This window comes from Coptis chinensis, chromosome 7, assembly GCF_015680905.1.
Source record: "Coptis chinensis isolate HL-2020 chromosome 7, ASM1568090v1, whole genome shotgun sequence".
Lineage (NCBI taxonomy): Eukaryota > Viridiplantae > Streptophyta > Magnoliopsida > Ranunculales > Ranunculaceae > Coptis > Coptis chinensis.
The window spans coordinates 16245579-16270362 of NC_141462.1; the positions used below are offsets into that span (position 1 = coordinate 16245579).

The 24784-nt window shown below is 35.6% G+C and overlaps 2 protein-coding genes and 1 long non-coding RNA gene across 3 annotated transcripts; all 3 read left to right on the forward strand.

The window, feature by feature from the left end:
• Window positions 1-7860: 7860 nt before the first annotated feature.
• LOC147486251 (uncharacterized) lies at window positions 7861-8475 on the forward strand. The gene has a single exon (XM_086573693.1). The coding sequence runs from the start codon at window positions 7861-7863 to the stop codon at window positions 8473-8475; it is 615 nt and encodes a 204-aa protein (XP_086429819.1).
• Window positions 8476-16637: 8162 nt separating this feature from the next.
• On the forward strand, window positions 16638-17324 carry LOC147486252 (NDR1/HIN1-like protein 2). Its single transcript, XM_086573694.1, has one exon. It carries the CDS (start codon window positions 16638-16640, stop codon window positions 17322-17324), a length of 687 nt encoding a protein of 228 aa, XP_086429820.1.
• A 3879-nt stretch (window positions 17325-21203) lies between these two features.
• LOC147486253 (uncharacterized) lies at window positions 21204-22981 on the forward strand. Its single transcript, XR_015203255.1, has 3 exons — window positions 21204-21432; window positions 22672-22801; window positions 22924-22981. It is a non-coding gene; the product is annotated as an uncharacterized LOC147486253 (long non-coding RNA).
• The last annotated feature ends 1803 nt before the right edge of the window (window positions 22982-24784 follow it).

A 24784-nucleotide genomic window follows, 5' to 3' on the forward strand; every position in this document is an offset into this window, starting at 1 on the left:
CAAGACCTTGGGACCAGACTCTCAAGGCTTCACCAAAAGACTAGTGTACACCAGAGTGACACCTATCTAAGTATCCACTATTCTATATAAAACATGAAGCCCTGTTGACCCCACTCTCCTATTTGGCACCCTTTTGAATGAACGTACCACGTAGCCAACTTAGCAGCTCATATATACATATATGACCATTGTTTTTATCAAAAAGATGCAATACATTTTAATATCCAAAGCATATAGAAAAGGATGGGTCTAAAGATGTGAGGAGTAAAAAGCACCTGAACCCCTTGCTTAGCTTTTGCTTCCATTAAAGCATCGAGCCGAGATGACCCATGTGCATCAAAAGGACGTCGTAGATACAGTTCAAGACAACCACCAATCAGTAATGAATATCTGCAATAAACGTTCAAACATTTGAAACTTTTCTGATTAAACAAAAAGATAAATATTGGAATGGTTTTTAATTCAAACACTCAGTGCTAAAGGAAACAAACCTCTGACTTCGCTTCCTCAATTGCTGAAGCAATTGCTCCAAATGCTGCTTGACCATCCACAAACCATTGGGCCTCACTACCGTCCTCAGTCAAACCCCTCGGTGGAGCAAAAGAACCAAAATGATGGGGGTGACACCATCCTTCAGGTGGCCTTAATCCAGCATCATTAATTGTAGCGACCCAATCTCTAACCTTATAACTAGTTCTTCCCCTTAACTTTACATTCCGATTATCATAGGAAACCTTTAAAATTGTGAATGGAAGTCAGATTGTGAGGAAAGCACAGGTACCTACTAAATGAGTCATGTGCATCATTTAACATAGTGAAGAGTATAGATAACCTTTTCAGACTTATACAGAGCTAAACACAACTAGACCCATCAACAGAGATATTGCAACTGAATTGGCATACCATTCGGTAACCAATCATTTTCTTCCCTTCCTAAAAGAAGAGGAACAATCACCATACTAGAGAAATCAATTGCGAGATTACCACACTAAATTCAACTGAAAATTTCATAACGCTGAGTCGAAAAACCAAGGAAGCGAAGTGAACAAATACAACCACCAACAAAAATCAGGACATAAACTAATGCAAAGACTGTACCAAACTCAAAGAAATGAAGAATCAATGGTGTGGCAACCTAAATAGCGGATACGTCTAGAAGAGACCACCAAAGATGAAAACAACTCAAACATCCTAAGTAGGGCAGGGAATCGGGTCGGGTTTGACCCGAACCCGACCCGACCCGAACCAGAATAGTTCGGGTTCGGGTCGATTTTTGTATCCGTTTATTTATTCGGTTCGGGTTCGGGTTCGGGTCTGTCGGATTCGAATTCGAATTCGGATATATTTTTTGGGCTTTTTTTGAATTTTTAGTGTTATCCGATCGGGTTAGTCGGATATAATCGGGTTCGGGTCGGGTTCGGATATTAAATTTCGAATATAATCGGGTTCGGATTCGGGTTCGGATATTATAAAGCTATTCGGATTCGGATTCGGATATAGCCATATCCGACCCGAACCCGACCCGATCCCTGCCCTAATCCTAAGCAATGTGATGGAAATTGAAGATAATGAATTCGGACTAGGCCATCTTCTATCTAGACTGCCTTGAGAGGCAGTTTCAACAGTTCATAGATTGTCATTACGAATATTATCTTAGATGGTGCCAGCAGTATAAGATGATTATTAGACAATACCTGAAACAAAGTGAAATGGATGAGATACAGAACCAACTCGGGCCAACCAAACCAGAAGTGGGCATCACTGACTTGTACAAGGGGAATTCCTTGAACAACTGCATGTCTTTCTTGGATTTCAAGAGCCATCGTGTTATAATAGCTTGTAGCTTTGTTCCCACTCCAAAGATTGCCTCGCAAGCGGTTCGGGGGGTGAGATTGAACTTCAAAGACTAGTTAGAAAAACTACTACCATAATACATAAAATTGCTTACAAGTAGAGGAAACACGGCTATCCACAAAGAACGCTGCCATCCCGAAATAACAATATGATCCAATGAAAAGACGGCATCTTAAATTGAATTTGAATTGAGAATATAAATAACTAGAAAAATGTTTGATTAAAGACATGTGAGCTCACCAAAGAACATTCGAAGCAAAAAAATACCACAATCGAAGCCCATAGCAAAGGATCTGTTGACATCATTGAGCAATTACGAAATTAAAATGCATAATTAGAAATCCATTATCAGAAACCAACACAACTAGAAAATTTTCTGATATAACCACAACCAGTAATGTCATACCTAATTCCAACAACTATCTTGAAATCGTCTTCTAATGACCTTTTGATATATTTTTGAAAGTTGAACTTACTTCTAGGGGATAAATGAACCAATAAGAATAAAAAGTTAGCACAATACAAAACAAAAATGAAGGAACCTGACGATTTGTTGTAGACAAACTCACCACTAATGAATCCATGACGCATAGCCAGGTAGTCGGACTTGCGTATAGATCTGAAAAACTGCCAAAAGAAGGCACCCTGGAAGAGAAGGGTCTTTTAATAATGACACACCAGTATGAAGATATAATGGCATTTTGATTGTATAAATAAGCCAATCAATACACTATAACCTAGGGAAGTAAAACTTTTGTGCATTGGGTTGCTGTGGAGACTTCACGGAGCTAGTAGAAACAAGGACTCTGATTATGATCGATAAACCTAGTTAGTACGTTCTGATATGACACTCCTTACTCATAGGAAAAAGTCAGTCAGTTTCATAGCTAAAACTAGTAGTAGTCTAAAACTTGGTCAGACATCGCCATACAGAAAATACTTTAACTGAACATTTATTTCATGTAAAAATGGGCCTGATCTTATAAAGATTTTGAAAAAAAAAATCATGTTAGAACTTGTAAATTCAAGTGCTGGCCTGTTGCAACAAAATAGTTCGAGAATAGACAATATGTGACCAACATGATGAGGAAGGAATTACATAAGGGTACCCTTACATAATTACAGAAGACATAACAAGATGCTTAATAAAGAACTTATAGTAGAAGGGTTTAGGAAAACCGAATACCACTCCCTGTTTATTTAGATATTAAAAGAGAATACACCTAAAAATGACCAATGCAATGAATCCACGAAAGTATATTAATTTATGTCTAAAACCTATACATTATATATGGGATTAAGTATAATCATTGAAACATGCACGTAACAAGGCGCTTGCCTATTTTGAAACCTGATTTATCTGTGTGCATGCTTGCCTATTTTGGACATCAAAGAAATGATTTTACTGCTCAATTCTAAAAAACAAAGATGCTGAGTATGGTATATACTCGAGAAGCTAAATTAGCTACAAATGTAAATAATTATATAGTCCTACGGTTCTACCTGCCTATAACATTTCTAAATTCTGATAATAATACTGAAACATGGGACAACCCCTTGACCAATCAAAAAGAGTTGCTTTGACAATGAAAATGAAGTCTTTTATAGAATGCTCGGACAAACTGAACATTCTACCAGTCCTCTCGTTCCAAATGACACACAATGCCCAAAGAGTCACTATCTAATGTAAGAACAATAATATCGATGTCGGGGCATAGGCAAGAGAAAGCAGTGATGACTTCAAGTGGCTCTAGCCAAAGAAGGGGAGAAGGAAAAGAATTTGTCCCAGAATCACCATTGAAATTAGGCACCCAGGGAATAGGTGGTGTTCTTCACAGTTATGCATTACTTGCCTCTAAGGAATTCTTCCTTCCTCCCAACTGATGTCTAATTATTCCCTACAACTCAAACTTATTTCAAATACCCTTCCAAACACCACAACTGTAAGGCACCAATAAACAAGGACATGGCACATTATCACTGGCCCACCCATAATGCATCTCTCTGAACTTAGAAATCACAAATTTCCTGATGAGACTTTTCAGAACCACTGATCCACCCCCAACAGGGCCTAGTAAAAAGGAAAAATCATGAATACCCACTTCCAAACCCAAAGTTTGAAACATTTGCTATAGATTAGACAGATAGCTAAAATTCATGCCAAGGTTCGGAGCCATAAATGAGGTGTGAATATCAACAACCAGTTTTATGTCCTTATAGCTGTAGTAACATAGCTATGGAATATAATAGCATGTTAGTCTCATAGGTTACACAACTTTACATTAGACTCTTACGATCTTATCGAATATAAACCTCATTACACCTAATAATAAATAAATAAACATTTATGAAGGAAAGAAAAACTAAAAAGGGGAACAGGTAAAGAAAGATCAAAACTTTGACCAAGAAGAAGAACAAATAAAATCAAAAAATTGAAGATAACTAAATAATAATGATTTGTTAACTTCATACCATGGTCATTGCCAAGCATTGGAATGTCTCATTGCATCCTATGATATCATTGCGTACATAATTGATGACCAGTCTTAGAAAGTCGTGGTTCTCATTTAGCAAACATGATGTTGCTATGTACCCGACCTGCACACTAGCACACAAAAGTAAGAAAAATACAGATGATATGGATAAATCATCATAATGAAGAAGACAATCCTCAAGTTCACCTGCTTCTCTAGAAACTTTGGTGCAGAGATCAAAGAAACCGCTTCCATATGCCCAAAATCAACATCATACCCCAGCATATATAAAGCATTTTCCAAACATATTTCTTCTTCTCATATGGTGATAGACCTTGACAATATTAACAATCAGAAACAGCTAATTCATACCAAAGTCAAGACTATGCTTTTTGAACCTTAGCTTGTTTTAATTACAATGCCATAACAATTACAAACGGCTACAGCTTCAAAAGTAGAGCTATACAACTAAAAAAACAAAAGCTGAAATTGAACATTTTCGTTTTTGAAATGAGTACGAATGTTGTCGAGCTCTTTATCAACTCTAAGTCTTTCTTGTTCTTTGTTTTGACAATTTCTTACATCACTTATAAATACGGAGAGATCTCTCATTCCAGACAAGGCCATCTCCTCCGACCACTTACTTTTCAAGATCCAATTTTTATTTCTCAGATCCGTTAAAATAAGCACAAATAACAAAATCTAGCTTCAACGATTTGGAATTCATAGGTTTTGAGTTAAATATACCTTGAAATCATCACCTCATGCTTCTTCAATTCTCTTTTTGAGCTTTTCTCCCTGAAATCGTCCCTTTCAAATGAGTGACAAAAAAAATCAAAACCACAAACCAATTCAAAATAAAACAAAAAATTAATCAAAATCAATTTAAGAAATTATTACTTTGAATAATTTGGATCTGAAAACTCTTCTTCTGAGTTGGTGGAGTGTGTGTGTGGGCAGAGAGAGAGGGAGGAGACTGGAGAGTGTAGCGGCGGTGAGAGAGAGAGAGAGGAGAGAAAGTAAAGTATGTTTTATATTTCGAGCTTTTAATTTGCAACACTTCTCAAACGATTTTTAAACATTAGCAATTAATTCCTGAAATTAACTGAAATAAAGTAACACTTTATAACCAAAGCAAAAAAAGTCCGTGTTGCAAATATCTTATTATGGTGTAGTGAGCATACTTGGAGCTATTATGTTTGTTCTCGATGATTTGTCAAAGGTGATGTTACCTCATGATAATGCATTGTTAATTACATTAAGAATATTTGGCTATGATGTATAGAAAATATTGGTGGATTGCAGAAGTTCGGTCAATATTCTATTTTGGAAAACATATACAGGTATCGGATTTGATGAGTCGCATCTGAAGGAACCGCAGTTTAATTTGTATGGTTTCAATGGAACTTCAACTAGACCAGCTGGAGAAATAAAATTGCCAGTAAGGGCAGGTCTACAAACAATAATGACTAAGTTTATAGTCATCAAGCATCACTCGGATCATAATGCTATAATGGGAAGAAAATAGATACATGCTATGAGAGCGGTTCCCAGTACTTTTTATTAGGTTATCAAATTTCCGACTGTTTTTGGACCACATGAGATATGAGGTGATCAGTCCGAATATGAGAAATGCAATTTTGTTACTGTGAAGGGTATGATGAAAGAAAAGAAAATAGATACTGGGGGCGTCTCAGAAGACACCAAATAGCAATTAGCAGAAGATTTATCTCTAAAATCCGGTACCATGAAGCATCAACAGGATTTTAGATTTACGTCAGAGCTGAAGACAGAGATGGAAGTAGTTCCAAGCAAAACAATGGAAGAGGTACAGAAAGTTAATATCGGTCAGAATGATGAAAGTTGTTTCACTTTTATCAGAACAGAGCTGAGTGTGGGGGTCATACAAGATTTGGTAGATTTCTTAAGAACAAATAAAGATATATTCGCTTGGTCGATGGTAGATCTTCTAGGTATTGACCCTCTTATATGTTCTCATAAGTTAAATATGCGAGAAGGAGCAGTTCCTGTGCATTAGAAGCATAGGAAGGTTCGGCCCAGATGCGGTGCAAAATGAAATAAAAAAGATGTTGGAATGTGGAATCATCAAGGAAATTGATAACTCATAATGGGTGGCAAATATTGTTGTTGTCCCAAAAAAGAATGGTAAGGTTAGGATCTGTGTGGACTTTACCGATGTTAACAAAGAGTGCCCGAAAGACTATTATCCGATGCCCAGGATTGATAAATTGGTCTATCGAACAGCGAGTTTTGAGCTGCTGAGTTTTTGCGATGGGCATTCAGGATATTTTCAAGTTGTCATGGCAGTTTTAGATCAGTTAAAAACAGCGTTCGTTGTGGAAGGAAGTCTTTACTATTTTGTTCGAATGCTGTTTGGTCTAAAAAATGCTGGAGCAACGTATCAGTGATTGGTTAAGAAAATGTTTAGGCATTTGATTAAACAGATTGTGGAAGTCTATATCGATGATATGGTAATCAAATGGAAAAAAGCAGAAGATCATGTTAAAGACCTCGATACAGTGTTTCGGATATTCAGACAGTTTAATATGAAACTCAACCCAGAGAAGTACACTTTTAGGGTCAGTTCAGGAAAATTTCTGGGGTATATAGTCACAAAAAGAGGTATAGATGTGAATCCAGACCAAATTCGAGCTATTCAGCAGATGCCTTCTCCGAGTACTAGGAAACATAACAAAAGCTGATAGGAAGAATTGCAGCTTTAAATAGATTCATATCAAGAACTTCTTACTTATGCAAACCGTTATTCAAGTTGCTGAAGAAGAATGCAAAGTTCATATGGGAGGAAGAATGTGAAGAGGCTTTTTCAGATTTAAAGAAGTATCTCCAAGAAGTACCAACTTTGATAAAGCCAGAGAAAGGTGATACTTTATTTTTATATTTAGCAGTATCGGATTTTGCTATTAGCTCGGTATTAGTAAAAGTAGAAAATGGGTCTGAGCGACCTATTTATTTTCAATCCAAAACCATGCTGGAAGCTGAAACTCGATATTCGATGTTGGAGAAATATGCATTAGCTTTTCTTTATTCCACTCAAAGATTGAAACCTTATTTTCAAGCCCACTCAATCATTGTCATGACAAATCTTCCGTTAAAACATACTTTAGCCAAAACAGCCAAGTTAGGGAGAATGCCGAAGTGGTCAGTTCTTATAAATGAATTTGGAGTTGAGTATTGGAATATGGTTTCAGAGAAGAGCTAAGTGTTAGCGGATTTTCTAGCAGACTTTCCAGCTGAAGATGAAAATTGGGATATTGAAGAACTTATTAGTTTACAGTTTAAAGAACCTGATGAGGTGATGGATGAGGATGATCCATTGGCTAGTACAAATGGGTGGAGACTTTTTGTCGATGGGTCATCAGGTTAAAAGGGATGTGGTATCGGAGCAGTTCTAATAACACCAGACAATCAAAGATTGGAATCAGTAGTTACCTTAGGATTCCATGCTTCCAACAATAAAGCAGAATATGAGGCATTGATTACAAGATTGTAAATGGCTACATCATTAAATGTCAAGGAATTATTTGTATTAAGTGATTCTCAGCTAGTGGTAAGCGAAATCAATGGAAGATATTCAGCTAAATGCGATAATATGATTGATTATTTGAATTTTGTTAGAAAGAAGCTTCAGAATTTAAGCAGAATCAAATTTCAGCACCTCGATCGAGGAGAAAACCGACATGCAGATGTTTTGGCATATGTCGCTGCTATGCTGGAAAATACAGAAGGACGTATGTTGCAAGTGGGTGTCCAACAGAATCCAAGTATCGATACAAAGCATTCAGAGATTATAGAGGTAGATACGCTGGGGGCATCATGGTTAAGCAGTTATATTTTATTTTTGTCCAAAGGTGAGTTACCCAAGGATAAAAATGAAGCCAGAAGAGTAAAATCTGGAGCTGAAAGATATCTGCTAATTGAGGATAACTTGTATCGGAAGAATCCTAGTGGACCGCATTTGAAATGTATATCGGCGATCGATGCTAATCAAATCATTGTAGAGATACATGAAGGGGAGTGCAAAAATCATTTAGCAGGGAGATCCTTGGCTAACAAGATAACAAGGCAGAGATATTTCTTGCCACAAATGCGAAGGGATTGCCTTTGATATGCAAAGAAGTGCATTCAGTGTCAGAAACATGGTCATGCAATTCATGTTCCAGCAGAGGAGTTCCATTGTGTGTCAAACCCATAGTCGTTTGCTTTATGGGGGATGGACATTGTTGAACCTCTAATACCTAGAAGAGGCAAGAAAAGGTTCATGCTTGCTATGATTGATTACTTTACTAAATGGGTAGAGGCTATAGCTTTGCAACATATCAAAGAACATGATATTATCGGTTTTTTGTTTGAAAGGGTGGTATGTCGATATGGTTTATCATATGCCATCATATCGGATAATGGTCCTCAATTCATTGGAAGCAAGGTGAGAGATTTCCTAGAATCATATAAGATCAAACACTTCATATCGGCACCTTATTACGCTCAAGGGAATAGGCAAGCTGAAGTAACAAATAAGACTATTATAGATAATATCATAAAGAAGTTAGAGGATAATAAAAGATTATGGGTCGATGAGCTAAATAGTGTGCTATGGGCATACAGAAGAACTCCAAGAGTAGCTATAGGAGAGTCGCCATTACTCTGGCCTATGGGATGGAAGCAGTAACTCCAGCTGGGATGGTAGTATCTACATCCAGAACATTACTTGTGGAAAAAAGATTGAATGAAAAAGCGATGCATGAAGAGATTTTAAACTTAGAAGAAAAACTGGAGCAAGCAAGAATTCAGCTTGATCGTTATCACAGACAACTAAGGAAAGCATTCAATAAGAAGGTTAGAGGAAGAAATTTTCAAGAAGGAGACTTAAGTGACAAAAGAGAAGGGAGTTGGGAAGTTATCAGTAAACTGGGAAGGGTCTTATATTATACATAAAGTTGGATTAAATAGAGCATATTATTTGAAGAATGCTGATGGCGAGTTACTACCAAAACCTCAGAATGTCAATAATCTGAAGGCATTTTGTCAATAAATATTTTTTTTTCAATTTCATCAAAGTAATAAGCTATGTATCAAGAGTATTCATTTTAATAAAAATCTTTGATTCATAATGCAATGATGTTATAATATTATGTAATAAAGTACTGGTATTGACAGAAATGTTGGCATCAGGTATATTGTCAAAAGTCCTGGTATCAGAAATAATGGCAGATATCAGGCACATAAAGTCCTGGTATCGACAGAAATGTTGGTATTAGGCATATCGTCAAAAGTCATGGTATCAGAAACAATGGCAGATACCAGGCACATAAAGTCTTGGTATCGACATAAATGTTGATATCGTCAAAAGTCCTGGTATCAGAAACAATGGCAGATACCAGGCACATAAAGTCCTGGTATCGACAGAAATGTTGGTATTAGGCATATCGTCAAAAGTTCTGGTATTAGAAACAATGGCAGATACCAGACACATAAAGTCCTGGTATCAAGCATATTGCCAAAAGTCCTAGTATCGATAGACGTATTGATAGCAGGCACATCGTCAAAAGCTCTGTCACCAACAGACGTGTTGTGTTCATGCACATAAGTCCTGATATCAGTAGAAATGTTGGTATTAGGCATATTGTCAAAAGTCCTAGTATCAAAAACAATGGCCGATACCAGGCATATAAAGTCCTAATATCATCAGCAATGGTGTTATTAGGCATATTGTCAAAAGTCTTGGTATCAAAAACAATGGCCGATACAGGCATATAAAGTCCTAATATTATCAGCAATGGTGTTATTAGGCATATTGTCAAAAGTCTTGGTATCAAAAACAATGGCCGATACCAGACACATAAAGACCTAATATCAATAGAAATGTTGGTATTAGGCATATTGTCAAAAGTCCTGATATCAGAAACAATGGCCGATACTAGGCATATAAAGTCCTAGTATCATCAACAATAGTGCTATTAGGCATATCGTCAAGAATCTATGCATAAAAGGCGATGATCGATACCAGGCATATCGGCAGCAAGAATGCGACATCATATACCATATTAATGATAAAGGTGCGTTGTTTAAATTTTTATTTTTTGGCGACAGTTGCATGTATAATTGTAGTTGTTCATATTTAAAAAGGGGCGTGTCCCAAGAATAAATTAGAGTGCAATAAGAATGTCAAAATATAAGTGATAGTAGTGGATTCTTAACAGTTGTTGTCAAAACACAGATACATAACATAGACAGCTGATAAACAGAAATGTAAAGTCAGTCTTCATCTTCATCATTATCCTCATCATCATTTTCATCTTCATTCTCATCATTACTGTCGTCTCCATCAGTGGAAGATCCGTCATTGTTATAGTCATAACAATAAGGATCTCGGAGCCACTCATCATCATCTTCTTCTTCTTCATCATCATCAGAGTATTCTGTGGTTGGGCAATCTGACCAATCGGGCCACTCTGGAAGAACCATAAAAATAGCAAGAATGGTAAGATAGATGGAGAAAGGATGCATTTGTGTTTTATGTTTTTACGTTGGTCGTGTTTCAGTAGAATAGTTTGTAAGAAGTAAGTTGAAGCATAAAGTAAAAAATGGGTTTTTATACAAGTAAAAAGGTGATAAAAACGAGGAAAATAAATGGTATTTAGCATGAAAACAAGAAAAATTAAGGGAGATTAGTAGGAAAACGAGGAATTGGTAACTAAAGTCAGTGGAAAAAGTAATTTTGTGGTTATTTGTGCAAGGGACATTTTGGGAAGTAGTAAGTCATTTAATGATTATTTAATAAAATTAAATAGAGTATTATTTTAATGCATGTTGGTGTTTGAAGTAATTTGTTGATTTATGGTTATTAAAAGTAATACAGGGGTTTAACCGATACTCTTTTTTTTGTTGAGGGTATCGAAAATTTTATTTTCTGATGATACAAGTCTAAGTATCGCCGATACTTTCTTTTTTGTTGAGGGTATCGAAAATTTCATTTTCTAGTGATACAAGTCTAAGTATCGCCAATACTCTCTTTTTTGTTGAGGGTATCAAAAATTATGTTTTCTAGTGATACAAGTCTAAGTATCGCCGATACTTTTTTTTTTGTTGAGGGTATCGAAAATTTCATTTTCTAGTGATACAAGTCTAAGTATCGCGCTTTTTTGTTGAGAGTATCAAAAATTTTGTTTTCTGGTGGTACAAGTCTAAGTATCGTCGATACTCTCTTTTTTGTTGAAGGTATCGAAATTTTCATTTTCTAGTAATATAAATCTAAGTATCGCCGATACTCTTTTTTTTGTTGAGAGTATCGAAAATTTTGTTTTCTGGTGGTACAATTCTAAGTATTGCCGATACTCTCTTTTTTGTTGAGGGTATCGAAAATTTCATTTTCTAGTGATACAAGTCTAAATATCACCGATACTCTCTTTTTTGTTAAGAATATCAAAAATTTCGTTTTCTGGTGATACAAGTCTAAGTATCGCCGCTACTCTCTTTTTTGTTGAGGGTATCAAAAAATTTATTTTCTGATGATACAAGTCTAAGTATCGCCAATTCTCTCTTTTTTGTTGAGAGTATCGAAAATTTCGTTTTCTGGTAATACAAGTCTAAGTATCGCCGATACTCTCTTTTTTGTTGAGGGTATCGAAAATTTTATTTTCTGATGATACAAGTCTAAGTATCGCCAATACTCTCTTTTTTGTTGAGAGTATCGAAAATTTCGTTTTCTGGTGATACAAGTCTAAGTATCGCCAATACTCTCTTTTTTGTTGAGGATATCGAAATTTTCATTTTCTAGTGATACAAGTCTAAGTATCGCCGATACTCTTTTTTGTTGTTGAGAGTATCGAAAATTTCGTTTTCTGGTGATACAAGTCTAAGTATCGCCGATACTCTCTTTTTTGTTGAGGGTATCGAAAATTTTATTTTCTGATGATACAAGTCTAAGTATCACCGATACTCTCTTTTGTGTTGAGGGTATCAAAAATTACATTTTCTGGTGATACAAGTCCAAATATCGCCGATACTCTCTTTTTGTTGAGGGTATCGAAAATTTTGTTTTCTGGTAATATAAGTATAGAAAATTATTTTGCTAAGTGTGTTAAAGTATATATGTATAGATGATACTCTGTTTTGGGATGAGGGTATTGAAAATTTTGAATTTTCTGTTTACAATACATAAAAATGGATGGTATATTGCAAAAATGGTACAGATTCAAGTTCCATAGGCATTAAAAGATATTACAAGAAAAAGTAGTACAAAAATGGTTGAGCAGAGAAAATTTTGACAAGGATAAAAGAAAATAGTAGCAATATTACAGAGCATTACACAGATGATATAGAAATCAAATAGGAGGGGTATTAAGCAAATCATCTATGTCACTAAACTCAGTAGTATGCAATATGAGGGGTGGTATCAGCAGCAATGCAAGTGGTGGTTGTAGTTGCAGCAGCAGAAATAGATGGAGTGGTAGTTGGAAGTTCCTTGGTAGGAGCATTATCGACATTAAGCCCATGTTCTAAAAGAATAGCAGGAGGAACATACACTCTGAAGGCTTCTAGCCGATCAGTGAGAATGTTTAAAGATGTAACAACATTGTTAAATTCATTATCGACAGTTTCTAAAGCTTTTTTATACTTTGCTTCTGTGATAACAAAGTCTTCGGTAACTTTCTTCAGATGTTCTGCATGTTCTTTCTTCAGAATGTCGGTATGAGCTGCAATCTTTTGTTGTAAAGTCTGTTCAGTAGTTTCGGCATTCCGTTTCAAGTCGCTTGTCAGCTGATTGTTTTCTCGTTTCAAGCGAGTCATTTCTTGGTTCAGTTTCTCAACTTCCAACTGTTGACTCTCAACTGTTTTTCTCAAGCGACCAATGCTACGGTCTTGATGACAGTGAGAGTCAAATTGGGCTAGAGCAGCTACTTTAGCCTAAAAAAGTAACGAAAATAGATAAGCAGATAGAAATGGGAAATAAAATCAAGGATATATAGTTAAGAAAGAAGAATGGATACCTTTTCCATAACATCACAGAAGTTTGTTAAGCATTGTGAAGGAGATACAGCGCGCATAGCAAGCTTATCTTTTGGAAGAACACAGCTGGAAGACAGGGACACACCTAAATCTTCAAGGGGATTATCATCAAAAAGAGAGGCGGTCAAAGGAATATAGTTTCCATCACATAGATGGAATACAGGCTTGAAAAGTTCACAGGTATCAGAAGGAATGGATTCGAGTGTTTGTCCTTCAACAAGCCCACTCTCCCCCCAATTTTTGCGTTTCTTGGAACTAGATTGAGTATGGGTATCTTGCGAGGAAGTACGAGATGTGTCTTTAGGAGGAGCAGAATGCTTATCTTTGGAAGAAGAAGTCCGAATGTCTGAGGGTGGAGCAGGATGTTTGTCCTGTGGAGCTTTGGCCGATGTAGTATCAGTAGCTTTCTCTTTTCCTTTAGTAGGAAATTGGCGACTAACACTTGGGTTCACTGACAATCGAGGGGCTATATTTGTATACAATAAACGATGCTGGTCAATTATATTTTGTAAAAGTGGATATTCATAAAAATCAGGAACTTCTTTTTTAATATGGGGAAAAAGATTTGGAGTCATGGTAAGATTGTTATCTAAGTAATCAAAGAAACTTTGGGGAAGACTAGGAGGGAGTTCATGCAAATCGAAGGAGGGCATAAGAAAAGAAGGATCGTTTAAAGGATTTGTTGAAGGGGATTGAGTAGGAATTGACGACTGACCCATTTTGTGAAGAGCCCAAATTTGAAGAACATAAAGAGGTGCTCGATAATTTTTGATGTCGGGAAGAGCAACAGTAAGGCGAGGGTTCTCTTATTTGTCAGCCCCAGTTCGGACATCGATTTCTTCATCAGTTACTTCTAAGAGTTTAAGCACTTTGTCTGAGTTCCCGCGAGCTTTTTCAAAATGAGGGAGAAGTACTTAAAATATACAGAAAGGCTAGGGTCAAAGTGGAATTCCGATATATATAAATATCGAAATTATCGAAGTTAAGTCAAAATTAAAGGAGGGTATACCTGAAGAATTGAAGACTTGATGTTTCAGAGGAGGTTTCGCTGGAGGATCGGCTCTTTCCCAGTCACCCAAAACAATGATGGGATACTTGGTCCATTCCTTGTCGCTTTTACAATTTTTACAGATAGTACCCTTGATGGTTGATTTGTTATGTTTTATAGGGTAAAAATATCCAGGAAATTTTTCACCAAATTTATAATGTCTAAGGATATCGGATAATTTTATCTTATCGGCTTCATACTTTTCTGGGGGAAGGTGGCTATTGTAATAATTGTAGATAAACATTAACCTCCAGAAATTCCCCATACCTTGACCAAGGGAAATATTCAGATGGTTTAACATTTCGTGATCGAGATTGGTCAGAAGAAATCTCAATCCAGCGGCGAGTTGCCCAACGGTGACAATGATCGCTCGTTTGGTGCCACTTTGACATTTGGTAAAAGTCCGAGTACCAGCATAGTGTTGCAGATAAAGAGATGGGGGAATTTGATAAGCAGTCTGAACTAACGCTAGATTGGGTCTTTTGATGAAGAAAAGGCTGAGTCCATGTTTCCATTGACTTGTATCTTCAACAGTTTCACGCTCAGATTCTGAGGCGGTGGTTTCAAAAGGATGACAAGAAATCCCTTCTACAACATAAGACAAATCCCAAGAAGTCTGGGGTCGATAGGGCCTCAAAGAAGTAGAGGCAAGATTATGACTATGAAATCTATTGTAAGAAGGAGTTCCTTCACTACTAATACTATCATCAGAGAGGGTATCTTCACTAGCCATTAGGAGGACTATAAACAAAGAGGCGAGGACAAATGTATTTTTAGTATAGTCAATTTAATATATATATCATATTATCAACAATACAGTTATCAAGTTATCGAAAATTGCGATACAAATAGTCTTATATCGAAAATTGCGAAATATGGGATTCAACAATGGATATATTCGATAGGCAAAACAGTACGATGAGGAATATTTAAGTAAATAATCTTAAAATGGTAAAGATATAAACTTTTAAATATTATCAAACATTCTATAGTGTTGTCTACAGTAGTGTAAATACGAACATAGCCAAGCTTACGACATTCAAATTTTAACAATCTTTAAAAACCCTCAAGATGATTATACTGGTGTGAGTTATGGCAAGATATGGTATAGCAAAACTAACAAAATGCAGAAGGTTACAAACATACCTACAAAAGTTGGGTTTCTGTCTAAGAATTTGAAGGCAAGAATGCAGCAAAGAAAATCGCGTTCTGGAGAAGATGTAGCGTATGGGAGAAGCTTGAAGTTATGGGAAAGCTAAACATTTTGTTTTAAATTTTTGTCTGATAATATGGACTGGGTTGATATTTGGGCCCAGATTGATATAACCGCTTCTCGAAAAATTGAAATTTTTGAGTGAAATTTTAAATTTTCGAGAAGGGGCGATATAGTGGGCAAATATCGTGCCTAGAGATATTATAACTGATATTTTAAAACTTGAAGCATTGACATAAGGGTCAATGTTTCGGTATATTTCGGAGTTTTAAAGTTTAAACATTTGCAGGTATTGAGCAGGAAAGAGGAGGAAGAAGACAAGGGGACACGTGTCAGAGATTGGATAGATCAAAGCTAATTCAGGATACTATATAAATACTGGAAGAGCAAGATAAGATTCATTAGTTGAGAATCAGAAACAACTTCAGAAATAGGAGAGAGAGAGAGAGAGAGAAATTGTAAACTTCTATAGTCAATCAATAAAACTTTGATTCAATTCATCTTTTTCATTCATTCGTCATCTCATTCTGTTCATTAATAAGATTGTGTGATCTTAGAACATTTAAAAAAGGTGTTCTTAGACATCACAGTACCTAGTTTGATTATTTGTATATACTCTGTATCGGTAATGCTTTTAGCGTTCCGGATATGATGTTGGTATATGTGTGGTATCCGTAATGCTTTTCATTTGTAAAGCCTGAAAGTATCTTACTACACTAAAGCATTAGAGATAAACGAGGTACCGATGCTTTAACTCAACTGACAATGATAATCATAGGAGAGTTACTTGTTTGTCCTAATGTTGTTTGTCCAAATGGTTTCCCACCGTTTAGTTTATAATATCAGTATAGTATAATCCTTCGTAACTTTAAATTGGTAATGAAAATTTCCTGGAAGTCATCCTTTCCTCAATTCTATCTATCAGTGCCATGTGATCTCCGCAACACTTCAAAATATAAGCTCGTCACTTCCCATGACCCACTGCATATATTGTAACAGCATGCCAATGAGGGAAGAATTCAAATATGAGTATACCCGAACTTACGTGCGACCTAGCCCCCCAGTGCAAACTGTTCATTACACGGAGCCATCCTCCAACCCGCCTCCAGTCAAACGTAGCTCCACTTTTGTCCGTCGTCTTATCATAGTTTCTATTAGCTTCAGTATTACCTTTGGCATAGCATATGGCATCATGTGGCTAATTATCCAACCTCTCCTTCCAGAGTTCTATGTTAACTCTGTGTCGATCCCTTCCTTGAACACTTCCAATTCAGAAACACTCCCCACTTGGGAAATCAGTTTTAATGTTCGAAATCGTAGCAAGAAAATGAAAATCTCTTACGACGCTATGGATACTTCACTATCTTATGTGGATTATGGAGAAGAGCTTCTTTGTGAAACAACTACTTTGCCTTTCTATCAAGGGAAGAAGAATGAGACAGTTTTGTTTGCGGCGTTCAATGATGTAGAAGAGAGTGTTCTTAATTCCCTCAAAGGGTATGTAAAGCATGGGTTTGTTAGTTTGAATGCGAAGCTGCTGGGTTGGGTCAAGTTTAAGCCTAATCCTTGGATGACACAGACACATTTGAAAGTTGTATGTGTGGATGTAAAGGTCAGGTTCAATTCTAGTACTGGAGTGGGGAGTTACATAGGTGGATCACAAAAATGCAAAGTTGATCTCAATTAGTTCTACCGAAGTTAATAAGTTTATAGAATTTGGTGCCATGGCGTGTCAATGCCAGTACATAATCCACATAGCTATAGTATAAACGGAAATGCATTTGGCTTCAATTGTTTGAATAAATAATTTTGTAGTTCTGTCGAAATGCGTAGCTGCATGATTCTCTATTATATTTTAGTACTATTTATTAGTCTATATATTAAATGACCCTAGATCGTATCTATGTAAAGCCTTGTCTTCCCGGCAGCACTTTCATGGTAACAGTGGTTGCTCTGAGCCTTGATGTTCTATATCAGATCACCTATAACACTTAACCTGCTTACCCAGTTACCCTCGAACCCGACTGCAACCAAACCATAAAACAATTCCAAGGCCGTTCCCCCCGACCGCCAAAGACTACTCTTGCCATATGTTCCCGGTGAAGCGGTTCTCAGATAGGAATGAATCCCCGGATGGACACCTTGCCTTGCTCTTCCTGTTTACGGCCGCTTCTCTATGGTACTAGTTGTTGCTTAATTAATTAATAGGCTAACTATATTCGACTTTGGGCCTCTCAATAAACCATTGCAACAGCAGAACATTGCCAGGGAAGCGGGCAAAGGGCACAGTTGCATAAGATAAGAAACCTCTCTTTTCCTAGATGTGAGATAGGTATGCGTGACTCGGTGAGATGTCTGTTGCTCTCCCTGCTGCATTGCCTGTGTCTTTAGTGTCATCTTCCTCTATTCACTACTAGTTATTGTGCACGCTCGATGTAGAGGTGTGGATTTTGTACCTATGACCTGATGTTGAGTTTGATAGGGAATGACTGCACTCTTTCTTGGGATAAGAGTTGCCTACGTATCAAGTTTCTTGGGTAAACTTGAATCAAGTCTTACGTACGTAGTCATCTCTCTCTACTTATAGATGTTTGAGCTGACTTTCCTTATTTGCTCCAAGACATTGTCAAGTGTAGATCCATATTTTGTGCTATCTTGATGATTCGTCATTATTTCTGATATTACAAAGTAAATGTCTCCTTGATTGGTGCGTTGACTGAGCTTCAGAATTGTGGTAGATCATTTGCTTCTATATATGGCTGTGTTTGATATTTGGGACGACTTGAATTTGGGTCGTTGTTACGTTCTGGTGGCGTGGTACGACCTGGTGATGTACGAGCTGTGAAGATATGACCTAGTTTGTTCGCATACGGAAAGATTTTATGTAACGATTTTTTGGTGGGGAGATTAAACCCAAAATTTGTTATTTAGGAGGACCAAAATCTACCCCTGATTTTTTGATGTTGATAAATGATTTTGGTGCCAAAGTTGCTGATTTTTTAATGTTGACAAATGATTGGTGAAACACTAAAAATGATTTTCATTCATTTTCAAGGATTTTTTTTTACGGTAAATTTTCAAGGATTTGGTGTTGATGTTTGAGTTATTGTCTAGAACTAGCTAATCTGCCCGTCCTATGGCCGGGCTTACTATCTTCATTTTTATTTTTTTCTCCATTTAGTATAAATGAAAAATAAACACAAAAACCATAGGTAAAAGCCCTTCTGACGGGCTTGTTACATTATTACTTGTTAATTTGATTTTTTTTTCTTAGTAGATATGAAAATTAAATATTGTAACCAGTGTAGTCAAGCTTTAAAGCTTTTAGTGCCTACCTCCTTGACCAAGGCGAGAGGTAATATAAAGCGGCGTCGCTTTTTGCACTTTTTGCTTTTTTGTCATATGCTGAAGCACAAAGCGCCGCCTTATCAATTTTACAGTTTTTTTGTTTTTTTTTACAATTTTTGCTATACGTGACACATTTACACTCGATCCAATTGTTGTATGATATAAGAAATTGTACAAATTTAGTAAGTTTCATTGTGGAATACACTTTAAACTTAATTTTGACTAGTTTATGTTAAGTTGTATGGATTGAGAGAAAACACAAAGATGGATTAAATTTTAAATGAAGTTTTACGGGATTCTAAAATTGAATCACATGTTCTATTTTATGAAAAACTCATTTGACTCAATTCTATCGGTTCATTATTTTAGTTTTTTGAAGTTGAGCTAAATTGTATTGAGAGATACGAGTTTTATTTTGCTCTTTACTTATTGCTTAAGATTTTTCTTTTAAATGACTACAATGGTTTTATGTTTACAATCACATAAAATTAATTTTAAAGTTTGGCTAAACAAATCAGTAATAATTCATGTCATATTTAATATTTATTTTATTTTTTATTTGATATATCTATTTTTTTTTATTACTCTGGCGCCTCCGCCGATCGGTGGCACACCACAGCCTTATGCCTAAGGCAAGGGAAGGTGTTAGCCTTTAGGTGCTTTTTAACCTTTTACTACACTGATTGTAACAACCATCAACTAATCATTTAATTTAAACTAAAATGGAAAAGAGATATGTGAACTTTGTTGAAAAATGTGATTAACATAATTTTGGGGTTTCAAATGAGGAATATCTGCCAAAATGAATCTTTTTGGGCTTTTCTATCACTTACTTAAAAGGTTTGGATGACTGGGTCCATTCAAACTTTCATAATATCCTTGTTTGTGCACTATTAGAATATTCATCTTAAAATTTATGAAGCACATATGTACTCATAGTGCCTTGAGTGTTTGAAGTATAGAGACTGAGCAACTATATTTATCAAAAGAAAGAATGAATGGTTTCTAAAACTTGTGTTATTACTTACTACTGATATCAAAATAATCAAAATGTCAAACAACAAATTACAAAAACAAACAAAGTGTATTTCAATATGAGAGTGAAATCAAACTTGCTTTAGCAGCACCACATACAAATCCACTGTAGAAGGAAAATTCTAAAATTTAAAATTACTCATATGACTACAGCATCAGATATAACTTAGTACACCAAGAACATTCACAAATGTAGATAATTATTCCCCAATATCTCGCACTCTACATATGGATTAGATTAGTAGTAATAGTAGTTATAGCTGGGGTTCGTAAGGCAATGTCTGTGTGTTGGAATTGTGATGGTCATGCATCATGTGGGTGTGTTTGACGTCAAGTTAATCGACTTTGTGCTCAACTTTGCTCCATTTAAACTCTTCTTTGGTTGTTGCCATTGCGAGCTTGATATTTAAGGAACTACTACATGAGAACCTAATTCCTTATCAATGTGTACTACTAATTTTGTAACTCTCTTTAGCTAATTTATTATCGACGCCACATGTACTGTTGCTAATTTATTATTGATGCCACATGTATTGTTCTCTTGGACATGTTGACTATATTTATACTTATCAGAAATAAGCGATAAGAAATATGAAGAAATGTGAAATAAATTTTGATTTGAATATGTCAAAATCTCAAACACTAAAACAGAAACACCAAAGGGCGCTACTTGGTTTAACACTTCAACCTACAACAAAGGTCCCTTTCCACTTCGTAAGATGTCAGTCCAATCCTATTAAAAAATTGCTAAATATGTCAACTCTATTAAATTGTTGAATGTAAGGTAATACAACCAAGCTGCAAAATTCAAAAGGAAAAACTATATATAAGATAAGTCAGAACATTGGATGCTCACCTATATTGAAATAATTAATACATATATTGAAGAAAACAAATGAAACAATCAGTGGTATGGTACTCAAGCAAACCCCTATATATATAGTGACGGACAACCCATCAAAACACATTGAATACAGAACAAAGAGAAAAATATAAATACAACACCATCCAATAAAAAAATATATATAAACCTGTTCCACTACACCAGATTGGCTAATGAAAGACACCTTAAAAGACGCGATAGTAATGCCGAATCTTTGGACGCCGTAACAAGCGCCGTTTCTTTCACAAACGTAGTTCGTTTTTTTTTAAACACTCCGAAAAGAAAAGCCCAAAACGAAATAAAAGAAGTCCAAAACCCAAAACGCATTTCACAAAAGAAAAAAAGAAATGGAAGCTCTTTGTTTCATTCCATTTCTCCAAAAAGAGGACACCACTCCTCGATTAAAAGGCGAATTCATTTTTCAGAAAACCAAAAAAAATATGAAAAAAGAGTGATTCCACTCTCTCTGTCTATCGATTAAGGCGATTCCACTCCCTTTTTCGTTGTCAAAGGAGTTTTGGTCAATAAGGTGAATTTTCGGTCTCCTCAATCTAATGTAAAACCCTAGGTTGTTGAATTTATTTAATCGAAGCAGATATCTATACTTTCGATGTTGATTTTGATTATTGTTATATGATTTTGATAGCTACTTATTTAAAATGATTTTGATTGATTTTGATTGATTATGATTTTGATATCTATACCCTAGGTTGTTATATGATTGTTAATTTTGACATTGATTTGATGATTAATGTGAATTTTGTTAATTTGTAGCTAGAGCGTGGGATATATTTTTAATTAATTAATTTGTAGCTTGCACTGTTAGTATGGTCTTGGTGTTTCGTTTCTTCGTCTTGCATGCCTTGGTCTGTTTTTCCAAGTTATGTTGATATAGTGGGAACGAGTTATCTTTTGTTTAGTACAAGTAGTAGTGGATGGAAAATAAGTTGGTTGATTTTGAGAAGTGATATACAAGTTGATTTTGGCTTGACATGCGTTTAAATTTCATTGATGATGTCAACAGTTGTCTGTTATGCTCAACCTAAATTACATCTATATCGCTCGATGGTAACGCATTGGTCATCAAAAACCTGAAACCATATAAGATGTACTCATAGGATTTCTTTGCAATTTTCATCTAGACAACATAAATGTAATGGAAGTGATTAGATTACAATTTGAAGACCGTGTTGCAATTGAGTGACTTTATGTTAGTTTGTAAGTGAACCTGAGTAAACTTAGAGCGATTTAATCTGTTGTAAATTTGACAAAATGAATGGAAAGATGTTTGCCATATTGTGGAGATTTACTTGCCATGCGTGGATAGCTAATTATACAAGGTAAAATTTGAGGAAATTTAAACTTTTTGAGTCCTTAGAATGACATAGCAGGTACATGTGTACACGACCATTTAGATTTGACCCTATAATATGACAACCAAGCACACATTAGCTTATCAAGTAGGCAATTGATTATTATATTTCACGGTTCTTTAGATATTATCTTATCATATGTCGTAAGAAGAAAGTGCTCTAGTAATTAGAATGTATGTGTTTAAATCTCGTAGTGTACTAAAATACATGGTTGTATATGGAGTTTGTATGGTTGCTAATGTTTTTGATGTAAACTGGCTTTCAAGTATATTAATGGAATACAAATCTGTAAATGGTTTTGTGAATAAGCTCTAAGTCCTTCGACACCAGCAAAGGGTCATAGTATGCTTGGGAACTTGACTTTTATTTACTTTGTTGTTCGATCTTTTATGCAGCTGCTGATGTTTTCTTGTGGAGGAACAAGAAGATTTCTGCTGGAGTGCTTGGAGGGGCAACTGCTACATGGATAAAACCCAATAATTCATTTATGTTGCACTAATGATTTTGAAGGTTTTGTGAATATGTGTGAGTAGTTGATAAAATGTTAAATTGATTTGTGATTCTTCTGTTCTAATGTATGGTTCATATACAGTTATGTCTTGGAATGTTACTCAATTTCTTCTCTTCTGTTTTTTTTAATGTTGCAGGTCATTGACTAGGTGGGACCTTATTATTCGTCGTGGGAAATCGTCTACTTAGTTTTTTTTTTTTTGTGGGCAGAGTAACAGTAAAGATTGATACTTTACTAAGAATGATTCATAGAAAACAATGGTCATCTTCTAGTTGTCGCGATGAAAAAAAAGTCATTTTCTTTTATTATTGTTGTTGGTTTTAATATATTGAATGTATTCATTGTTTTGAAGTAATGAAATCTTTTATTTACTTTGAGTTTTGCATGGATTCTTGTCTTCTTCTTGCTTTGTGTTTGAATGGTAGTGTAGGTTCTCTTTACTAGGATTGCAGGAAGGTGCACCAAGCTGAACATCCACGGTTGTTTTCTTTACTCCCCATCAGTTGAATTGTGCTGCAGATTCAGTGGGTCAAATAGGGCCTCAGTTGAGTACTTGGGTGACACCAGGAAGCTCTGCTGAGCCTGAATGTCCAAGTCAAATGTCTGTTTTTTAAAAAAAACTAAAACCCAAAAACCACGCCCCAAAAGTGATCACATTCAAAAACTACTGCCTAAAGGAGTGGTTCTTTCGTAAAGTGGCAAGTGTGTTTTCCAAGGAAAAAGACGCTTTGCAGAGTGTGGTTTAAAATATAAGACATGCTTATAAACGGGTCACCATCCGACAGTTTCTGTGCGTGGTTTTTTAGGATAAAAGACTCATTGTACATGTCTTTCTTAGGTAATTCTGTTGTAGTGTTCATTCAGGTATTAGGAGCATGATGTACATAACTATTGATTGTGTTGTTTATTACAAATCATTCTCTCTTTCTCTCTCTATCTAGACATATTGTCAGACACTCATACTGCATTGGTTCATCTCTCTCTGTGTTGTTGTCTGATTGCAATAGTATTTCCTTTAGTGGTTTCTTCTGCTCTTTGTCCAATCTTTCTTCCCGAACACCTTTCTGCTACTTTCGTGCTTATTGCCGAGCATAAGTTGAAAACCTGAAACAACAATAGTTTATCTAATAATATATGGGCTAGTACAAAAAAATTTAAACTATAAGTGGAAGACCCCCATAATATTTGGCGCTAGACATTCTTACTACTTGAGTCATTATCTAAAACTGCAGTCTAAGAGGTCTAAAACTCATTTCCGTATAGTTGATTCCCCCAAGCTGTAGTCTCACTCTCATATCATATTATAATAGCACATAGAATGCATAGTGCGTAACCCCATGCATATAAAAGAATATATGCTTTAATCCGTTTAATGTGTGTCTAAACCATAATGCAAGACAAATATTATATGATTAAAGGACATTAAAACACCATATTTACAAACGATGACCATCATTACCAAATGCAATGGGCTATAAAATATTGATAATGCTAGAGGATCATCCTCTTCCTCTTTTCATGTGCGGTATATAAGATCATTTGTAACGCATAATATTTTTCAAAGACACTACTAAATCCCTGTAATATTTATACCACAAATTAGAACATGCATTGGTGTCAAAACATACATTTTGCATGGATGAGAGTTCATGGTAGTTGTCAGATTCCACATAAATAATGCCTTGAGGTTCTCATGATGCATTACAAACATTAACATAAACAATGAATAAGATATTTAAATGGTCATGAACAATGAACAATAAACGGTTATATATGTGCAAACATTTCTGATAAGGTGATGCCTTTGTTGGTATCAATGATGTTTTAATAACATAATGGAGATTGAGATGTACCTTCCAAAGATAATGCCAATGTCATGACAAAAATAAGCACTAACGTTAGAAAGTCGGCAGTCTTATAGCCATAGAATGGTCCATCCTAAACCTGGAAAATGAAATTCAATCCAAAGCTACATCACTATGTATATGAAACAGTTC